General features: G+C 43.7%; 1 protein-coding gene across 7 annotated transcripts in view; it reads left to right on the plus strand.

Moving 5' to 3' along the window:
* PTK2 (protein tyrosine kinase 2) overlaps positions 1-20,390 on the plus strand; it is a 235,663-nt gene that overhangs the window by 196,273 nt on the left and 19,000 nt on the right. For all 7 annotated transcript variants that reach the window (XM_046642323.1, XM_046642322.1, XM_046642318.1 and 4 more), the window contains 3 exons: positions 1,162-1,248; positions 4,835-4,972; positions 5,766-5,897. In XM_046642323.1, the coding sequence (XP_046498279.1) occupies positions 1,162-1,248; positions 4,835-4,972; positions 5,766-5,897 (357 nt within the window). The remainder of the gene's footprint in view (positions 1-1,161; positions 1,249-4,834; positions 4,973-5,765; positions 5,898-20,390) is intronic.

Raw genomic sequence — 20,390 nt, forward strand, 5'->3', positions numbered from 1 at the left:
GGAGGTGGTCTACAGGGTGAGGTGGGAGACACTCCAGGCCCAGGGGATAGTGTAAGCAACGCCATGGGGGACACGAGACTGTTTTTAGAGACTCACACTTACTCAGAATTTAACTCTAGCAGAGCATGTGTTCATCCACGACCCCGTGTGTCCATGGGAAAGAGACACAGGCCTTGCGTTTCCTTTTCTCCCCCAGGCTTTCTGGGACCTGAAGCCACTTCCTTTCGTTCTGGTCTTAATTTGGTTGGTGAATGATGGGTTTTCACTTTGTTAAATCCCTCAGGTTTAGAAGACTTTGTTGTCTTACCTGCTGTTTCAGACTAAACCATTCTTTTGCTGTGAACTTTAAATTCACGTATCTCAGAAACAGAATGAGAATTTTAGAGCTGAAAGTGACTTTAGAGTTCCTCTGGCTCAACTCCCATTTTGTAGATGAGGAAATGGAAACCCATTGGTTTACTCACTTGCCTGAGGTAACACAGCCAGTAAGTAGCCAAGTATCTAGCTCACTGCACAGAAAGCATCCAGATTTGCATTCCTTTGATTACAAATGGCGTCGAGCATCTTTTCATGTGGCCATTGGTATATCTTCTTTGGATCTACGCAAGTCCTTTCCCCACTGTTAGATTATTTATCATTTTATTGTTGAGTTATAAGAGTTATTTATATAGTCTCAATATGAATCTCCTATCAGATATATGATCTGGAAATATTTTCTTCCACTCCGTGAGTTGTCTTTTCACTTTCGTGATGGTGACGTTGGCAACACAGAAGCTTTTAATTTTGACGAAGTCCAATTTATCTTTTCTTTCTTTTGTTGACTGAGGTTTTGGTGTCCCTTGCCTAACCCAAGGTCGCAAAGATTTACTCCTACGTTTTCTTCTAAGAGTTTTATAGTTTTAGCTCTTATATTAAATCAATGATTTATTTTGAGTTAATTTTTGTGTATGTTGTGAGGAAAGGGTCCAACTTCATTTTTTCACGTGTGGATATCCTGTTGTCCCAGCATGAGTTGTTGAAAAGACTATTTCCCCCATTGAAATGTCTTGACATTCTTTCCAACTAAGCTCTTTTAGAGATATACATTTTTTTATTCTTTTCAATAAAACATAAATTTACCAAACTACTCATTCATGTGATGCTCTGTTGATTTGTTCACAGCCCAGCAGACCTGGTTATCCTAGTCCAAGGTCCAGCGAAGGATTTTACCCCAGCCCACAGCACATGGTGCAAACCAATCATTACCAGGTATACCAGTCGTTGCAGGTAGATGTGTTTTATTCTTCAGCACATTTGGGGGTGGGGAGGTAGAGTGTGTATGTTTGTGTTTTTTATTTCTCTACTTATGAGTATGATCTGGCGGGTAGAAAGCTAAGAAAGTAGTCAACCTCCTAATTGTCTAAGTGAATGTTGTTTTGACGTCCCCATGTAGACGGCTGTATCCACTCAGTCTCAAAGTAGTTGGGGCAGGTGTCACATCCCCCACAGCTCTTGGGTCCCTTCCCTTCGTCTGTTCTGGTAAAGTGCAGAGAGAATCCAGTGGACACACTCTATGCCGAGGTAATGTTAAACTGGGTGGTTTTTCTGGAAGGCAAGAATAAAATTCAAAATCACCTTAAAAACCAGATGAGATGCCATATGGACAAGTGTGGAAAGAGTGTAATGCTTGTAGACCAATATCCTGTACAAATTAGAGAAGATTATCCTTGAAGGAAAAGACCCAGAAGCAAAGTCAGTAGTTTCTTTGTTTTTGTGTTTGAAGGAAGAGTATTAGCTTTTTTAAGGCGTAATTTACTTACAGTGAAGTGCACAGATCTTAGTTTTGACAGATGTATACACCAGTGTACCCCATACCCACATCAAGATACAGAACATTTCTATGACCCTAGAGAGTTCCCCAGACCCCTTCCTAGTCAGTCACCTCCTGCCCAGCAGCAGCCACTCTCTGACTTCAATTACGAGAGTCATTTTGCCTATTCTAGAATTTCAGATCATTGGATCAACTGGTGTGTCCTCTTTTGCACTCAGCGTCTTTTACTCGGTGTGATGTCGATGAGTTGAGGGTGTCAGCACTTCATTCCTTTTCAGTATTGAGAAGTGTTCTGTTGTATGACTGTACTACAGATTGTTTATCTATAATAATGTTATTTTGATAATTAAAAAAAAGAAATTTGTCAGATAATTTCCAAGAAATAAAATCATCTCTTGTCATTTGTGCTGTTTATGGCTTTGTTGTAGCAGAGTGCCTTTTATAGCACTGGGCTTTCTGCTGTCCATGTTCATAACTGGTTAACTGGATTAGTTGTGATAACCAGACTTTACTAGAAAGTGGGTAACTGAAGAATAGCTGAAATCCAAATGAATAATATATGATTTATTGATGATGATGATGAGCTAAATAAAACATGATGTAAATTAAGGCCTCTTGGATTAATATGGATCAAAATTCTCAGCTGTTGTTACTAGGGTACCGGGGGAGAATGTAGGCGGTTTCTTAGGAGAAAGGAAAAGACCTTGGTGCTGGTGGTAGTTTAGAGCAGTGTTTGTGGTTTAGAGCATGTGTTAGTGGTAGTTCAGAACGGTGAATTGGGTACATCAGGCTCTTTACCTACTTGACTGCCTCCAGATCCCAATATACTAATTCTGAAGCGGAGCCCAGGAATATCCCATTGTTTACAAGCACCCACAGGTGATTCTAGTGCATGACTGAGAGCCCTGTTCTGGGAGACACTGTACTAGATAACCCACTTCCCTGGGGGAAAGTGTAAATCATTTGGGTTCTCCAAGGCAGCTCGTCATTCAGTAAGCTGGCATTGACTGTTCATCCCCTCTGTGTCCAGCACTGTTCTAGGCACTGGGAACAGGAAGATGAAGAAGGTATGCCCTCTCCTGTGAGAGGAGCTTTCAGGGCCCCCCGTCACCAGAAGCCTAGGTTACTGATTCTCTCATGCTATGGCTCATCACCAGAGGGATGAGCGAGACAGAACCCTGACCCAGGAAAGCGGTCAGAGCAGTTGGAGGTGTGTGAGTGGCCTAGGAAAAGAAGACCCATGTGTGTGATCACTGAGACCCGAAGCTGTGGCAGACAGTAGAGGACCTGGGGCAGTCCCAGCGTCTGTGCCTCAGCAGTTCAGAAAGTAGAGCTCAGTGGGCACTGAGCAGGAATTGGGTACCAGACTCGTTCAGAGAAGACATGGCAGCACCTGCTGTTACAGAAAGAGAATGTGCTCCGTGTCGTGGCAGCCTCAGTGGGTCCCGGCCCTGTGGCTGGGGCACGTCAGTCTGCAGGACCTCCACGACTTGGGGCTCTGCTACAGGTTGGTCAGTGCTGCCTCTCCCCCTGGAGTGGAAAGCCCCGAGGACAGGGGCTTGGCTGTGCCTAAGTGCCTGTAGCACCGTGTAGAAGAGACTGAGTTCAGGGAGGAAATAGACACATTCGTTTTTCCATCAAATGAATGATTAACCTCTCCCAAGCCCCAAGCTTCCTTAGCTTGTAAATGAGAACAGCTGTAGGACATTTCCTGGTGTTATTTCATGTTCCTTTTTAGCCTAAAGTGCTCGTTTGATCATCCCACGTGGTTGATGTTATGGAGAAACCTTAAATCATTTGAAATCTCTTTGTTGCAAAAATTCCTAAAAGTTCTCTGGCAGTAATATATCCTTTCTGACCAAAAATAGTCATGCTACAGCATTTCATGTTTAGTATAATTTTTTTATTAAAATATTTTCATTCAGGTAAACTGTGAGCACTATCTGTACATCTTATTTGAAAGTTTATTAATTACATATTGTCAGTATGGGATTTTGGTATAAATCAATGCCTAGAGACCTAACAAATGCATAATCTCTTTGTTGAAAAGTGTGTTGAAATTTGAAATATGGATTTGGCTGTGCTTTATCTCATTAAAAAATCCACTGACAATCCTGGCCATCCAATACTAGCCTAATGAGTTATGGAAAATACTGATTCTGTTCTCTGTCCTTCGCTTGAGTGAGGGAGGGAACCATATAAAAACATTCCTCTTATTTTCCTTCTGCTTTGAAGTGTTTCTCCACATCCAACTGAATGTCTTCTCTGCCTTGGTCATTACTGTTAGAACATGAAGGCAGGACTTCTCCCACCATCTGCCTTGTTCATTAGAAGACAAACATTTGGGGGGTCGGCTGTTTGTTGTTGGGGGAGCAGTAGCAGGGGGGCAGGAAAGGGAGTTCTAGGGCAGTGCGTGGCTCAGCCACCTTTGTGGCCTCCTGTTGTTTTTGCATCCAAGGATGGTGTGCGCTTAGCATTGTCCTAAGTGTAAGATTCCAGAGTAGATGGTTTCTGACTTTCTAGTGCGTGTTTCCATTAGTTGTCTAACGCAGCCATGACAGATTACATTTCTCGAGGCTTTGGTTGAGAATCCATTTCCTTGCCTTCACCAGATTCTAGAGCCCACTTAGTTCCTTGGCTCCTGGCCCCCTTCCTCCGTCTTCCCAGCCAGCAGTGTTGTCTCTCTGACCGCTCTTCAGTGGTCACATCTCCTTTTCACTCACCTTCTGCTGCTTTCTTGCACTTTTAAGGACCCGTATGATCACCTTGGGTCCAGGGGATAATTAAGGATAACCTCCCCATCTCGAGATTCCTAGTTTATAATCACATGGGCAGAGTCGCTCTGCCGTGTGAGGTACCACATCCGCAGGCTCCAGGGATTGGGCCGTGGGCATCTTCAGGGGGCCGTTATTCTGCTGCCACAGTATTGTCTGTAAGCTTAGTTACTTCCTTTCACACGGGAAGAGAACTGTGCAGAAGTTATGTTGCATCAGAACGTGACCCTGCCACCTCCCTTGTCCGCAGGTCTCTGGCTACCCTGGTTCACATGGAGTGACAGCCGTGGCTGGCAGCATCTACCCAGCTCAGGCATCTCTTTTGGACCAAACAGATTCATGGAATCATAGACCACAGGAGATATCAATGTGGCAGCCCAACGTGGAGGTAAGTTGGATGTTCTTCGGCTTCAGTTTGTTAACTGATGAGGCTTTGCCCAGGTACCTTTTATTTCTAAATCCACAGATTTATTGATTTTGATGGCCTAATTCTAAGATGAAGATGCTCCTTTTACTGAAACGCTTTTTGGTTCTTTGAATCTTGTTTACTAAAAGAAAGGAGAGCTGCTAAGTCAGCAGCCCATTCATTTGTTTAGAACAACCCTGAGGTGAACACAATTAGCATATTACAAGAGGCCGAGGAAGAAAGGGGAAGACCGAGCCACCAGCTCTGTGGACTGTGTTAATTCTTACTGAATTTTCCTGGTAAACCAAGAGCCACTCCAGTAATACTAAAAATTGTTTCTTCAAATCTAAGAACATCTACAGTTGTCTGCTGTTCATGTTCTTTTCCTTGGAGCACACGTGTTTAATGACTGCTTAATAGTCCAATATGTGTATCTATCGAATTTAATCCTCCTGTTATTTGACTTCCAGATTGTTTCCACTTTTTTACTGTTATTTAATGATGCGTCCTTCGCACGTATCTTGGGTTATTTCTTTAGCATGAATCCCTGCAGGTGGAGCTGTGAGCTAAATGCCTGCGTACGTCGTAAAGGTGCTTGGCACATAGTAACTTGCAGCCTCCAGAAAAGTTGCTCCTTCACAAGCAGAGTATGCGAGACCCTATTTCCACCACTCTTGCTCTTTCTCTTAGTTTTTTGGAAAGATACCCAGAAGAAAGTAAGAGCATCATAAATAGACTTCTGAGAGTGGCCGTGCTGTCTTTAAACCTCTTCTAGGACTCAGCGGCTCTGGACCTGCGAGGAATCGGGCAGGTGTTGCCGGCCCACCTGATGGAAGAGCGGCTCATCCGACAGCAGCAGGAGATGGAAGAAGATCAACGCTGGCTGGAAAAAGAGGAGAGGTTTTTGGTAATTATGTTGCAGAAGCTTTCTTCCGCTTTTTAAGCCCTGCTGGAGTCGACTATATTGCAAATGATTGCGAGAGTTCATCTTTTCCAAAGCATGAGTTAATAGTTTTATATCTGGTCCCTAAAACTTGCAACATGGGTTATTGTTATTTGCTTTTCTTGAATTATTTTTTCAAAATAATTTTCTCAGATTTTAGCAGTGGCATTATGGACTCAGAGGTGTGAGCATTTCAGTGGGTTTCACATTACTGCAGTCTTTACACACAAACAGCTCCCACTTAAATGTCAGCTTGCACATAAAACTTTCTGCCCTGCTACTGCAGGATGGGTAAACAGACAGCCCAGAATCCCAGGGTTTGCCTTCTTGGCATTCCTCTCCTCGTGGTCTCACAAATACAGACCTCCTCCCACATGTATCTGGAGTTGTGTGTGAGAAATGTCTTCCTCAGACAACTCTTGTCGACAGTGTCTCAGAAGTCCCCTGCAGACAGACAGAGCGAGCGGTCTCTGTGTCTCAATTGATACAAGGGCCCCTTTGGACTCATGGCCCCACTGCCAAGCACTTCTGTGCCTTCAGCCTCAGAACCCACTTCCCCACCACCCCACACAGCTGTTTCGGTCTCCCTGAAGTAGCCTGAAAAGAAAGATGGCTGAAAGGAACCAGGACTCATCCTGTTTCCACAAAGGCTTGAGTCAGTAACTCTACCTGGGTAGTCCAGCCAGTCCTTCATGTGCTGACTAAGTAAACGTTGCTGGATGCCAACTGTGTCACGCTCTGTACTGAGGGACAAGCTACCAGTGAAGGCAGGATACGACCCTGTTTTTAAATCGCTTGAAGTCTTACAGGCACAGAAACGTTTAAATCGATACGCAATGGTATTATAAGACTGGTTTCAAACTGTTCTGCCAAATTCATCAACATGTGGTTCTGATTTCATTCTTTATATGTGGCTTTCTTATTTTAAACTGTGGTTTAAAATTAAACAGAGCAACCTGCACAGTCAAGTTTGGTGAAGCAGGTTGGCAGAGAGGCCAGCGCCCTCGCTGCAGGGTGTATTGGGGATGATCTCAGCAAGCCTGCCATCTCCGAGTGCGTATGGGAGCACATGAGGAGCCGTGTCTCGCCTTTTTCTGTTTAGCCTGCAAACATCACACTCACTCCACACTCAGTTCACTGCCAGATGGGACTACTGCACTCTTACTTAGCACAGACCCTTGTCGCAGTCCAGCTGTTAAGATAATACGTAATACCACATGCCAGTCACCGTCTTATGCATTTCTCATATGGAAAGTCATTCAGTGTTCACAGCCGTCCTGTGAGGAAGAGACAGGTCCAAAATCCTTTTTCCAAAACTCTGAGGGTCCCCTGTGCTTCAGACTTCAAGATATTCTCAACTTTAGGAAGTTGAAGTAATATGATGCTCGTGCCATGTATGATGTCACACTCCGACAGGACCCCAGAGTTGAAAGCACTGATGATATTCCTACAGTAAGACGCATTAGCACGCATGAAGACAGACTCTCATTGGCTCAGGTCAGGTTTTGCCACCAAATTAGTTTGCTTCAAACGTAAAAAAGCAAATAAACTTCCCAATCTTGAGGACTTTTTAGATTTTGGAAACATGGATAAGGGAATTTGAATCTGTTCCTTTATTATCTTCATTTTACAGATGAGGAAATTTCCCAGGGTCACCCAGCTAGTGTATAACAGAGCCAGAATCCAACCCAGCACCCCAGCCCCAGGGTCTGTGGTCCTGACCATTCTGCCTGCTGCCCTGGCTCGTGCTCATGGGGCACGTGGCGCCCACACTCGCTAGACCTGCCGGGTATGCTTCACACAGGTTCACAGTAAGGTGTATGAGCTGTGATAGACATCTTGAGGGATCTGCTGTGGAACAAACGTTTCATACTATACTTTCAAATTTCTAAATTAGCTACTTGAAGCAAATCTTGAGATTGTAAGGCAAGCTATGAAAGATGGTTATTATTTACTACTAATAATAGGGTGAGTCCGTCTGGATGTTGAACCTGTTCTGAGAATGCAGCTGCTGTTCCCTAGCCCTACATTTTAAACTTTTTGCCCAGACAGCCTATTTTCTCACATCAGTTTGTGTTTTAACAAGTAAACATTACAAATTCTCCAAACTTAAGTTAATATTTGTAAATGCTGGTGTCTTGTGTACGACTGTGTTTGGACAAAGGGCTCACTACCAAGAGTGTGCAATGCACTGCTGTGCTGTTGCTCCGATGGAGTGCAGCGTGAGCAGAAGAGGGCCCCGCGAGTGCTTAGTGGAGTCAGGGAGGCTCGGAGTCAGGATCACGTGAGAGCCGAGGCTTAAAGAGGAATTGGAGTTTGCCAGGCCAGCAGGCTCAGGAGGTGCATTCCAGCAGAGGGAGCAGCATGTGTCATGACTTGAGTTGTAAGCCTTCTCAGAACTGCCTGTGCCGGCGTGACTAGAGCTCGTGAGAGGAGGATAGAAGGCAGGTTCAGGCCAGCCTTCGTCTTCTGAGTGAAGGGCTCGAGACATGCGCCGACTCTGCTGGCTGCTCAGTGGTTGGGTTTTTTTCCTTTTAATTGAGATAATTTACATACAGTGGACCACACAGATCTTAAGTGTATAGTTGGATGAGTTTTGTTAAACACGTAAGTCCACAGAACCCATGCCCCGCAAGCAGAACATTCCTCTCACTCCAGATAGCTTCCACATTATGTTCAGTTACGGGGCTGTATGAAATACCCCACCGGGGGTTCTGATCTTGCCGTATCACGTCTACAGGGTAACACGAGGCGTGGGACGGCCCCCGCGTCCTTGGCTCCTTGGCTCTGAAGAAGGACATTCCCCATGTTTGTTCCTGACTTCCTTTATTTCTCCCATACAGCTTTTGTAATATTCTTTAAGTTCATGTCTTGCTTCCCTTATTAAATTGTACCCGTTCATTTAGAGTTTCCTGTCACTGCTGTAATGGTATCTCATTTTCATTGAGCTTTTTAGTTGTGTGTTTTTTTCCTTAAAGATTAGCCCTGAGCTAACATCTATTTCCAATTTTTTTTTTTGCCTTCTTCTTCTCCCCCAAGCCCCCAGTACATAGTTGTATATTCTAGTTCTAGGTCCTTCTAGTTGTGGCATGTGGGGCACCACCTCAGCGTGGCCTGAGAGCGGTGCCATGTCCACGCCCATGATCCAAACCAGTGAAACCCTGGGCTGCTGAAACAGAGCACACGAACTTAACCACTTAGCCCAGGGGCCGGCCCCTAGTTATGTATTTCTGTGTGTGCGTATGCAGTTGATTTTTAGGAATTTATCTTGTATTTTCCAATATTTATCACATGAAATCTTTTTGACTGATTTCCTTGGATTTTCCAAACGCATGGTTGTTGCTTTTTAAAACACATTTTCTTCATTTTCAGTATATGTTATATACTCATATTTCTCTCCCAAAGCATCTCTTGTCAACTTTTGTATTAAATAGGTCCTGTTTTTCCTGATTTTATTATTTTTTTTAATTTTTTTTTATTAAGATTATGATAGATTACAACCTTATGAGATTTCAGTTGTACATTATTGTTAGTAATGTTGTGGGTACACCACTTCACCCTTTATGCCCTCCCCCCACCCCCCCTTTTCCCTGGTAACCACCGATCGGTTCTCCATGTCTATATGTTAACTTCTACCTATAAGTGGGGTCATATAGCGTTCGTCTTTCTCTATCTGGCTTATTTCGCTTAACATAATACCCTCAAGGTCCATCCATGTTGATGCAAATGGAACAATTTGGTGCTTTTTTATGGCTGAGTAGTATTCCATTGTGTATATATACCATATCTTCTTTATCCAGTCGTCAGTTTCTGGGCATTTAGGTTGGTTCCACGTCTTGGCTATTGTAAATAATGCTGCGATGAACATAGAGGTGCATGGGATTCTTGGGATTGCTGATTTCAGGTTCTTAGGATGGATACCCAGTAATGGGATGGCTGGGTCATAGGGTATTTCAATTTTTAACTTTTTGAGAAATCTCCATACTGTTTTCCATAGTGGCTGCACTAGTTTGCATTCCCACCAACAGTGTATGAGGGTTCCTTTTTCTCCACAACCTCTCCAACATTTGTCACTTTTGGTTTTGGATATTTTTGCCAATCTAACGTGTGTAAGGTGATATCTTAGTGTAGTTTTGATTTGCATTTCCCTGATGATTAGCGATGATGAACATCTTTTCATGTGTCTCTTCACCATACTTATATCTTCTTTGGAGAAATGTCTGTTCATGTCCTCTGCCCATTTTTTGATCGGGTTGTTTGTTTTTTTGATGTTAAGCTGTGTGAGTTCTTTGTATATTATGGATATTAATCCTTTGTCGGATAAGTAGCTTGTAAATATTTTTTCCCAATTAGTGGGCTGTTTTTTTGTTTCAATCCTCTTTTCCCTTGCTTTGAAGAAACTCTTTAGTCTGATGAAGCCCCATTTGTTTATTCTTTCTATTGTTTCCCTCATCTGAGGAGTTATAGTGTCCGAAAAGATTCTTTTGAAACTGATGTCAAAGAGTGTACTGCCTATATTCTCTTCCAGAAGACTTATTGTTTCAGGCCTAATCTTTAAGTCTTTGATCCATTTTGAGTTTATTTTTGTGAATGGTGAAAAAGAATGGTCGATTTTCATTCTTTTACATGTGGCTGTCCAGTTTTCCCAGCACCATTTGTTGAAGAGACTTTCTTTTCTCCATTGTAGGCCCTCAGCTCCTTTGTCGAAGATTAGCTGTCCATAGATGTGTGGTTTTATCTCTGGGCTTTTAATTCTGTTCCATTGATCTGTGGACCTGTTTTTGTACCAGTACCATGCTGTTTTGATCACTGTAGCTTTGTGTAGTATGTTTTGAAATTGGGGATTGTGATGCCTCCGGCTTTGTTTTTCTTACTCAGGATTGCTTTAGCAATTTGTGGTCTTTTGCTGCCCCAAATGAATTTTAGGATTCTTTGTTCAATTTCTGTAAAGAACGTCCTTGGGATTCTGATTGGGATAGCGTTGAATCTGTAGATTGCTTTAGGTAGTATGGACATTTTAACTATGTTTATTCTTCCAATCCATGTGCATGGAATGTCTTTCCATCCCTTTATGTCGTCGTCAATTTCTTTCGAGAAAGTCTTATAGTTTTCATTGTATAAATCTTTCACTTCCTTGGTTAAATTTATCCCAAGGTATTTTATTCTTTTCGTTGTGATTGTGAATGGGATTGAGTTCTTGAGTTCTTTTTCTGTTGGTTCATTGTTAGTGTATAGAAATGCTACTGATTTATGTATGTTGATTTTATACCCTGCAACTTTGCTGTAGCTGTTGATTGTTTCTATTAGTTTTCCTATGGATTCCTTGGGGTTTTCTATATATAAGATCATGTCGTCTGCAAACAGCAAGAGTTTTACTTCTTCATTGCCTATTTGGATTCCTTTCATTTCTTTTTCCTGCCTAATTGCTCTGGCCAACACCTCCAGTACTATGTTGAATAGGATTGGTGAAAGTGGGCCCCCTTGTCTTGTTCCTCTTCTCAGAGGGATGGCTTTCAGTTTTTGTCCATTGAGTATGATGTTGGCTGTGGGTTTGTCATATATGGCCTTTATTATGTTGAGGTACTTTCCTTCTATACCCATTTTATTGAGGGTTTTTATCATAAATGGGTGTTGGATCTTGTCGAATGCCTTCTCTGCATCTATTGAGATGATCATGTGGTTTTTGTTTCTCATTTTGTTAATGTAGTGTATCACGTTGATTGACTTGCGGATGTTGAACCATCCCTGTGTCCCTGGTATAAATCCCACTTGATCATGGTGTATAATCTTTTTGATGTATTGCTGTATTTGGTTTGCCAGAATTTTGTTGAGGATTTTTGCATCTCTGTTCATCAGTGATATCGGCCTGTAGTTCTCCTTCTTTGTGTTGTCCTTGTCAGGTTTGGGGATCAGAGTGATGTTGGCTTCATAGAATGTGTTGGGGAGTACTCCATCTTCCTCAATTTTCTGGAATAGTTTGAGAAGGATAGGTATTAAATCTTCTTTGAATGTTTGGTAGAATTCTCCAGAGAAGCCGTCTGGTCCTGGACTCTTATTTTTGGGGAGGTTTTTGATTACTGTTTCTATTTCTTTACTTGTGATTGGCCTATTCAGATTCTCCATTTCTTCCTGGTTCAGTTTGGGGAGGTTGTAAGAGTCCAGGAATTTGTCCATTTCTTCTAGGTTGTTCAATTTGTTGGCATATAGTTTTTCATAGTATTCTCTTATGATCCCTTGTATTTCTTTGGTATCTGTTATGATTTCTCCTCTCTCATTCCTAATTTTATTTATTTGAGATTTCTCTCTTCTTTTCTTGGTGAGTCTGGCCAAGGGTTTGTCGATTTTGTTAATTTTTTCGAAGAACCAACTCTTTGTTTCATTGATCCTTTCTACTGTCTTTTTAGTTTCAGTATCGTTTATTTCTGCTCTTATTTTTATTATTTCCCTCCTTCTACTGACTCTGGGCTTTGTTTGTTCTTCTTTTTCTAATTCTGTTAGGTGTCATTTGAGGTTGCTTATGTGAGCTTTTTCTTGTTTTGTGAGGTGAGCCTGTATTGTGATGAATTTCCCTCTTAGGACTGCTTTTGCTGCATCCCAAATGATTTGGTATGACGTGTTCTCATTTTCCTTTGTCTCCAGATAATATTTGATTTCTTCTTTAATTTCTTCAATAATCCATTGTTTGTTCAGTAGCGTGTTGTTTAGTCTCCACATTTTTGCACCTTTCTCTGCTTTATTCTTGTAGTTGATTTCTAGTTTCATAGCATTGTGATCAGAAAAGATGCTTGATATTATTTCAACTCTCTTGTATTTATTGATGCTTGCTTTGTTTCCCAAAATATGGTCTATTCTTGAGAATGTTCCATGCGCACTTGAGAAGAATGTCTAGCCTGCTGTTTTTGGATGAAGTGTTCTATATATATCTATTAAGTCCATCTGGTCTAATTTTTCATTTAATTCTATAATTTCCTTGTTGATTTTCTGTCTGGATGTTCTATCCATTGGTGTTAATGGGGTGTTGAGGTCTCCTACTATTATAGTATTGTTGTTGATGTCTTCTTTTAGTTCTATTAAGAGTTGCTTTACAAATTTTGGAGCTCCTGTGTTGGGTGCATATATATTTACAAGTGTTATGTCTTCTTGGTGGAGAGTCCCTTTTATCATTATATACTGTCCCTCTTTGTCTTTCTTTACCTGATTTGCTTTGAAGTCTACTTTGTCTGATATTAGTATAGCGACACCTGCTTTCTTTTGTTCATTGGTAGCTTGGAGTATTGTCTTCCATCCCTTCACTCTGAGCCTGTGTTTGTCTTTGGGGCTGAGGTGTGTTTCCTGGAGGCAGCATATTGTTGGGTCTTGTTCTTTGATCCATCCTGCCACTCTGTGTCTTTTGATTGGAGAGTTCAATCCATTTACATTTAGAGTGATTATTGAAATGTGGGGGCCTACCGCTGCCATTTTATGTCTTGTTTTCCGGTTCTCTTCAATTTCCTTTGTTCCTCGTCCCATGGTTTAGTCTGTTCTGTTGGAGAGCTGCTACTCTCTGTTGTTGTCCTTCTACTTATCTCCATCGCTCTTGGTTTTGTAGTCCCTTTCCTTTTTTTGATTTTTCAGGAATGAGGGTTTTCCTGAGCATTTCTTGAAGAGCAGGTTTGGTGGCAATGAACTCCCTTAATTTTTGTTTATCTGGGAAAGTTTTTATTTCTCCATCGTATTTGAAGGATATTTTCACTGGGTAGAGAATTCTCGGCTGCAGGTTTTTGTCCTTCAGATTTTTGAAAATATCATTCCACTCTCTTCTAGCCTGTAAAGTTTCTGCTGAGAAATCTGCTGATAGCCTGATGGGGGTTCCTTTGTAGGTTAATTTCTTCTGGCTAGCTGCCCTTAGTATTCTCTCCTTGTCGTTGACCTTTGCTAGCTTCACTACTATATGTCTTGGGGTTGGTCTACTTGCATTGATAAAGTTTGGAGATCTATTGGCTTCTGTCACATGAAGTTCCATCTCTCTCCCCAGGTTTGGGAAGTTCTCAGCCATTATTTCTTTGAATAGGCTTTCTGCCCCCTTCTCCCTCTCTTCTCCCTCTGGTATACCTATAATCCTTAGGTTGCATCTCCTAATTGCGTCAGATAATTCTCGGAGAGTTTCTTCATTTCTTTTTAGTCTTGCTTCTCTCTCCTCCTCTGCCTGCAGCAATTCTATATTGCCATCTTCCAAATTGCTAATTCTTTCCTCCATATTATTGGCCCTACTGTTCAGTGCATCTAGATTTTTCTTAATCTCCTCTATTGTGTTCTTCATTTCCAGTATTTCTGTTTGGTTCTTCTTTATCGTATCAAACTCTTTTGTGACATAGCTCCTGAACTCGTTGAGTTGTCTATCTGAATTCTCTTTTAACTCATTGAGTTTTTTAATGATGGCTGTTTTGAAGTCATCATTTAGGTCGTATATTTCATTGTCTTTGGGATTGTTTTCTGTGTGTTTGTCATTTTCCTTCTGTTCTGGAGATTTAATATATTTTTTCATATTGCTTGATAGTGTAGATTTGTGCCTCTGCATAGAGACAGAGTTTAGTTACTGCTTCCACTTGTTTCTACTGGTGTGGTGGGGGAACAGCTGTTTGTACTGCTCCAACCAGGAACCCTATCAGCTGTTGCTAACTGGGCCTGGGCCCCTCCTCACAGTCACAGTGATCCTGTGGGGTCCCTCTTCAGCTGTGGGGGCCGTCACAGGGGGGCTTCAGACTGCTGATGCCTACTGTTGCAGCCCACCTAGACGTGCTCCCTCCTTAGGTTCTGCAGCAGTGTTATGGGCTTTCCCAGCAGCTGGGAGCAGGATCACCTATATTTGCAGCTCTGTCACTGTCGGAGCCCACAAAATCTCACTTGTCCACTATGGGTCACAGCAGAGCTATGGGCATCTTCTGCAGTCTGTGGTTAGCTCACGTAGCTATGTTACTTGTGTCCCAGGGTCTTCCAGCCTTGTGGTTGCCGGGCGGAGGCTCTCTATTAGTGGTATGCAGAGGCTTTCGCTGAGGCTGCTGTTAGACTGTAGAGTTTCCCCCTGGGCCACGGAGCTGGGCTGCTGGAACTCCACCCAGCCCCAGTCCTCTCCCCTAGGATCTCAGGGAGCCCATTGCCCTGTCTGGGGGATAGCCAGATACCTTGAGTTCAGTAGCAGCTGGTCGGCTGCTGCCCTGCCTGGGATTCTCCTCTTTGGGACCCTCCCGGCGTTGTGGATGTTGGGCGAGGCCTCTCCGCTAATGGCAGGCAAAGACCCTGCCTGCTGCCAGGACGGGACTTCAGAGTTTCTCCCCCAGGCCACGTTGCCAGCCGCTGGAGCTCCACCCAGCCCCAGACCTCTCCCAGGAGATCTCTGGTAGTCCCGATCCCCTCCCGGGCAAAAGCCTGGTCAGAGGAGCTGGCGGTGGCAGCTGGCAGGCCGGTGCGCCGCTTGGGATTCTCTCCAGGGGCCCCCAGGCGTTGTGTGTGTTGGGCGGGACCTCTCCGCTAATGGTGGGTAGGGGTTTTCCCCACCGCCTCCGGTGTGTAACTCTGGATCTTCCCTCTGGGCTCAGGTGTAATTGCAGGGGGCTTGGGTAGGGCTCTGTTCACCTGTTTCCACCATCGCTCCTCTGGTGTGCGCTCCCTCCTGCGCTTGGTGTGTGGCGATGTTCTGGGGGCGTCTGCTGGAAGAAAGCCGCCCGCAGGCTCTAGGCTGTTCAGGGGTCAGGGTCGGAGAGTTTTCACCTATCTCCACCTCCTCCCGGAGGGAAGTCCATCTGCCTTCCGATGTATAGCAGTGTGGGTCTCTCCGATGTCCTGAGATGCTATATAGATATCCTTTGTCAAGCGATGAGTGTACAGTTAGTTGCAGATTCGAAGGGGGAGAGACAAAGAAGTCTTCTCATGCCGCCATCTTGATTCTTCTCTCCCTGATTTTATTTTTAAACATATCTGTAATATTTTTATCCATTAAGTATAATGTTGGCTCTATATATTAAATATAGTATTTTAAAAAAATAACTGTTAGAAGGTTTAACATGATGAATTACATGGGACATTTTGCTTTGGTTTATGCTAGTCCTGCATTCCAGAGAGAAGTCCCTCCTTAAGTTGTAATTGATCATTCTTCTAAGGTGGTATTGTATTTCATTTGTGGTATTTCATTAGAATTTAGTATTGACATTCATAAGTGAGAATGTTTATTTATTGTCATTGTTGGTTTCAAGATCAAAATGAGATTAGTGTCATAAGATGAGTCCGATAATCCCTACCCCATTTGATTTGGGTATTTGTTAGGTGGATGTTGTAGGTGGTGGGGCTGAGGAAAAGCAAGTGGTCAGGCCGGGGGCCTGCTTCCAACTTGAGTAACTGGCTGGACAAGTCCTAACTTCACTGACAGGGGAACGAAGGCAGGGAGATGGGGGACAAGTAAACACAAGCACCCCCCCACACACACCAGGGTGTTTTAAATTGGGATCTCTCTGAAAGGTCTCCCTCCAAGCTGTGTTTCATGCCACAGCCGCAGAGATATTTCTAAAACTCGAATCTGACCCTGTCATTCTCTGCCTTAAAATCTGCCAGTGGCTACCACAGGATGACCTGGCCAGGGTCCTCCAGGCCTATGAGCTGACCCTCCTAGCCTCCTTCCTGGTCCCTTGATTCTTCCTGTCCTCAAGGTCCAGCCCTGCTCAGTCAGCCCCTGATTGTGACTAAGAGGACTGAGCACAAGAGGGGAGACACAGCATCCAGGGCCATCAGGGAAGGTTGAGCAGCTGAAATGACAACAGGAGGCCAGCCCAGAAAGACCTGGGGAAGAACATTGCAAGGAGAGGGCACTCCAAGTGCTAGTGCCCAGGGTGAGGTGGGGAGGAACCAAGTATGTCTGAGGATCAGAAGGACAGCCGCAGTGGCTGGACCAGTGAGTGACAGGGGACAGACCTACAGAGCCCTTAGGCCAGGGCAGGCTGGGGGGCAGGAGCGAGGGAGGGGGCAGGAAACAGAGCAGGCTGCAGCTGGGCTCTCAAAATGATTCTTCTCGTCCTTGACTCTCCTTTTCAAGAAGGCATTAGTAGAAAGAACGTAGACCTTGAAGTCAGCCAGATGAGAACTTAGAATCTTAGTTCTTGTGACCCTACATAAATTCTTTAACCCCTTTACGCTTTAATTTACTAATCTGTAAAATAATTACAGTATCCTCTATAAAGTGCAGGTGATCCTTTTCTCATGGGGTTGACTTGAGGATTAAATGTGTAATGTGTAAGCAGTGGAGGAGTAGGAAATACACCGTTAATTTTTCAGAGGGCTTTTATCTCTTACTCAGTTTGTCCTCCATAGCAGCCATGAGAGCTGCATTGGTGAGAATCTAGAATGCTAGATCATTTGCCTCACACGACACAAAGTTCCCATGGACAGTCGCAGGATACCTTCGGGCCACTCCTGACCACAGACTAGTCTAATAGATGGAGTGAGAGGTGTTAGCTGCTTTCACAGGGGTTCTGCAAAGGAACATTGCAGGCATCACTCAGGAGCTGAGCATCCTTTTATTGGATTTCTTTGTTGTTATAAATATACCTGAATTTGTTTTTGCTGTTGTTGAAGCTCCCTTAAGTGGATTATTTTTAGCAGGTAGCTGACAAGGGCCCTGGGTAGTGTCTGAATGCAGTGTTTTCCTCCTAGGATGCAGAATCTGTGCGCAGGAAATGCAGGCTTCTCAAGCCAGCAATGAGGAAGGGCCCATTTCTGGTTTTTCTCTAAACCATTGTAGACTTGATACTTTTGTAAAATAAAGTAAAAAGCAGTTACTAGAAAAAGGAAATTTTTTAAAGATATACAAAATGTAAGCCAAACTATTTTTTTCCTGCAGGGAAAGATTCGCTCTTAGCTAACATGTGTTTCCAATCTTCCCCTCCCCGGCCCCCCCGCCGCCCTTTTTTTTTATCCCTCCCCAAAGTCCCAGTATATAGTTGTATATTCTAGTTGCAAGTCTTTTGAGTTCTTCTGTGTAAGCCGCCACCACAGCATGGCCACTGACAGACAGGTAGTGTGGTTCTTCACCCGGGAAACCAACCTGGCCGCCAATGCACTGAGAGCGCCAAACTTTAACTACTAGGCCATCAGGACTGGCTCAAGCCAAACTTTTTTATTATGAACTTTAATAGACCCAAAAATTACTATTTCTAATTGCTCTAGAAATGTCTAAAGATGCTCGTCTTCTGTTTCTGTCTCATCATGACCTGGTAGCAAATCATTTCTGACCCGCCCTGGTCCTCAGACTGTGCTGGGAGCAGCTTGTGCACCCTGGTAGAAGAGTTATTTGAAAAGTTAACTCAGAAGTTGCTGTCAGTAATGTCTCCCAGGGTTTTTCTGATAGATTGGAATCAACAGCAGTTTGTTGAAACCTTCTGTTTTTAGGACGTCTATCATTGTGAATGGTGACTGCTGTTAATAATAGCTTCTACCTTCTATTGAGTACTTTGTGGGTCGTGAACTCCTCATATGGGCCTCTCCCTCAGCACCTGTTTTCACAGTGGCAGGCTCTTGCCCAGGGTCCCACAGCCGTGACCTGCAGCACGTGCTCTTTGTAGTGTCTCCCAGTCCCTCCTCTGCCCCCAGTTCAGCTCACGTGCTTTCCGAGTCAGCTCTGTGCCTGCGAATCCGCTGCTGTCGAACGTCTCTTGCAAACTGGCCAGAGAGCCAGAGCCTTGGCTAGAGCCTCGTCTATTAGAGGACCTTCTTTCCTATCAGGCGCTGCTTAAAGACAGTGACTTTGTTACTTGCTTATTTTTATTACTGAACACAGTAATTTTCTGATGTGGTACTGTGCTAAAGATAGGATTTTAATTTTAAAATGAGAAAGTCCTGTCTATACAAAGCCTACTTTGTGTTCTGAGAAAGGCAACAAATATTCGAGCTGTTTTTCCTCTCACAGCAGACCCAGTCAGTCTGAAAGATGAATGCCAAACGGGGAATCAAAGAGCGGGAGCAAAGACAGCCCCTCGGAAGACCGCTCTGGGCCTGTTCCTGCTGCCAAGCCAGGCACAGCCTCCTCCGTTTCTTCCCTGTGCCGTGGTCCAAATTTGAAGACAATCTAGCATAGTTCAAGGAGGAGGGACTTGGAGTTGAAAGCCTTAAGTGTGGAGGTTTCCAGAGTGGTAGCAACATGAGAGAAGAGACTGGGGCCAAACTGTTGGTTCTTGTGTCCCCGGAACCTAGAGCACTGCCTTCAGCCCTCATCCACTGCCCGAGAGAAGCAGGGTGCGCGCACACGCGTGAGACGCTGTTCAAGCAGTGTTGCTTTGTGGTACTAGGAACTGCAAATAACCTGCTTGCCCATTAACAGCGGAGTGGGTAAATATTCATGCAGTGGGATACTGTACAACAATAAAAATGAGCAAACTACCACACACAACCACAGAGATGAATCTACAGACGTGATGTTCACAAAGACGCCGGACCCAGAGGAACGCGTGTTATGTGCAGTGCATTTATAGCAAGTTCAGAAACAGTCATCTCTGGGCTGGATGTCGGGGGAGTGGGCCCCTCGGCGAGTTGGAGGCAGGTCTCAGCCGGGCAGGGGTGTGCAGGGGTCTGCTGGATCATCCGCTCAGTGTCTTGATCTGGGCGGTGTGTTAGGCGGGTGTGCACATAGATAAAAATGTGTAAAGCTTTACAGTTAAGCTTTGTGCACTTCATTATATATGTTGTATCTAAATAGAAAGAAAAGAAAGTGCATGCCTAATGGGGGAAATAATGAAATACTCCCAAACATTCTTTATGTCTGGTCCATTTGTGTAATATTTTAAATGTAAACTGCTTCATTTTATCTTTGCTATTACTGTCTTCAGATCTGGAATATTCTGTGAAGGGGAAACAGGAGAATTCAGCTTCACCCAGTAGCAGAAACACTAGTAGAATGTCTCCTTTCTGATGGGCTGTCTTTGGCTAGATCGCTCCTGGCTCTTGTCTTCACTCAGTCTGTGTCCGCCGTAGGAGGAAAAGGCTTAAAGACATCCATTCACGGAACACAAGTGGACTTTATGTAGATCGGCCTTTCTCATCTTATAATTGAAATCCTGTCGCTGGGAAAATACAACATTAGGGGATTACTGTGCATAAAGAAAAATAAGTCCTTTCATATGATTTATATGGAAATGAAAATAGATAAGTCATGTAAAGATGGGAAACAGCACCTTACTCGAGCAGCAAACAATAAATAGAAGTTGCTTTTATTTCAGTAAAAAGTAAATAAAATATTTCCTGCACATAGAAGGTATCTGCTAAGTATGGGTGGCCTGGTTGAGCCCACCTCGTGTCGCCTCAGACAACTAACCCTGCCTTTCCAGCTGCAGGCTCCTCACCGCACAACACCTGCCCTGCCTGCGTTTGCATCAAAGCGTTTCTCTAGTGATACTTAGAGACGTCTGTATGTGCACACGACAGTGCCCATTTGATCCT

Source organism: Equus quagga, chromosome 16 (assembly GCF_021613505.1).
Source record: "Equus quagga isolate Etosha38 chromosome 16, UCLA_HA_Equagga_1.0, whole genome shotgun sequence".
Classification (NCBI taxonomy): Eukaryota; Metazoa; Chordata; class Mammalia; order Perissodactyla; family Equidae; genus Equus; species Equus quagga.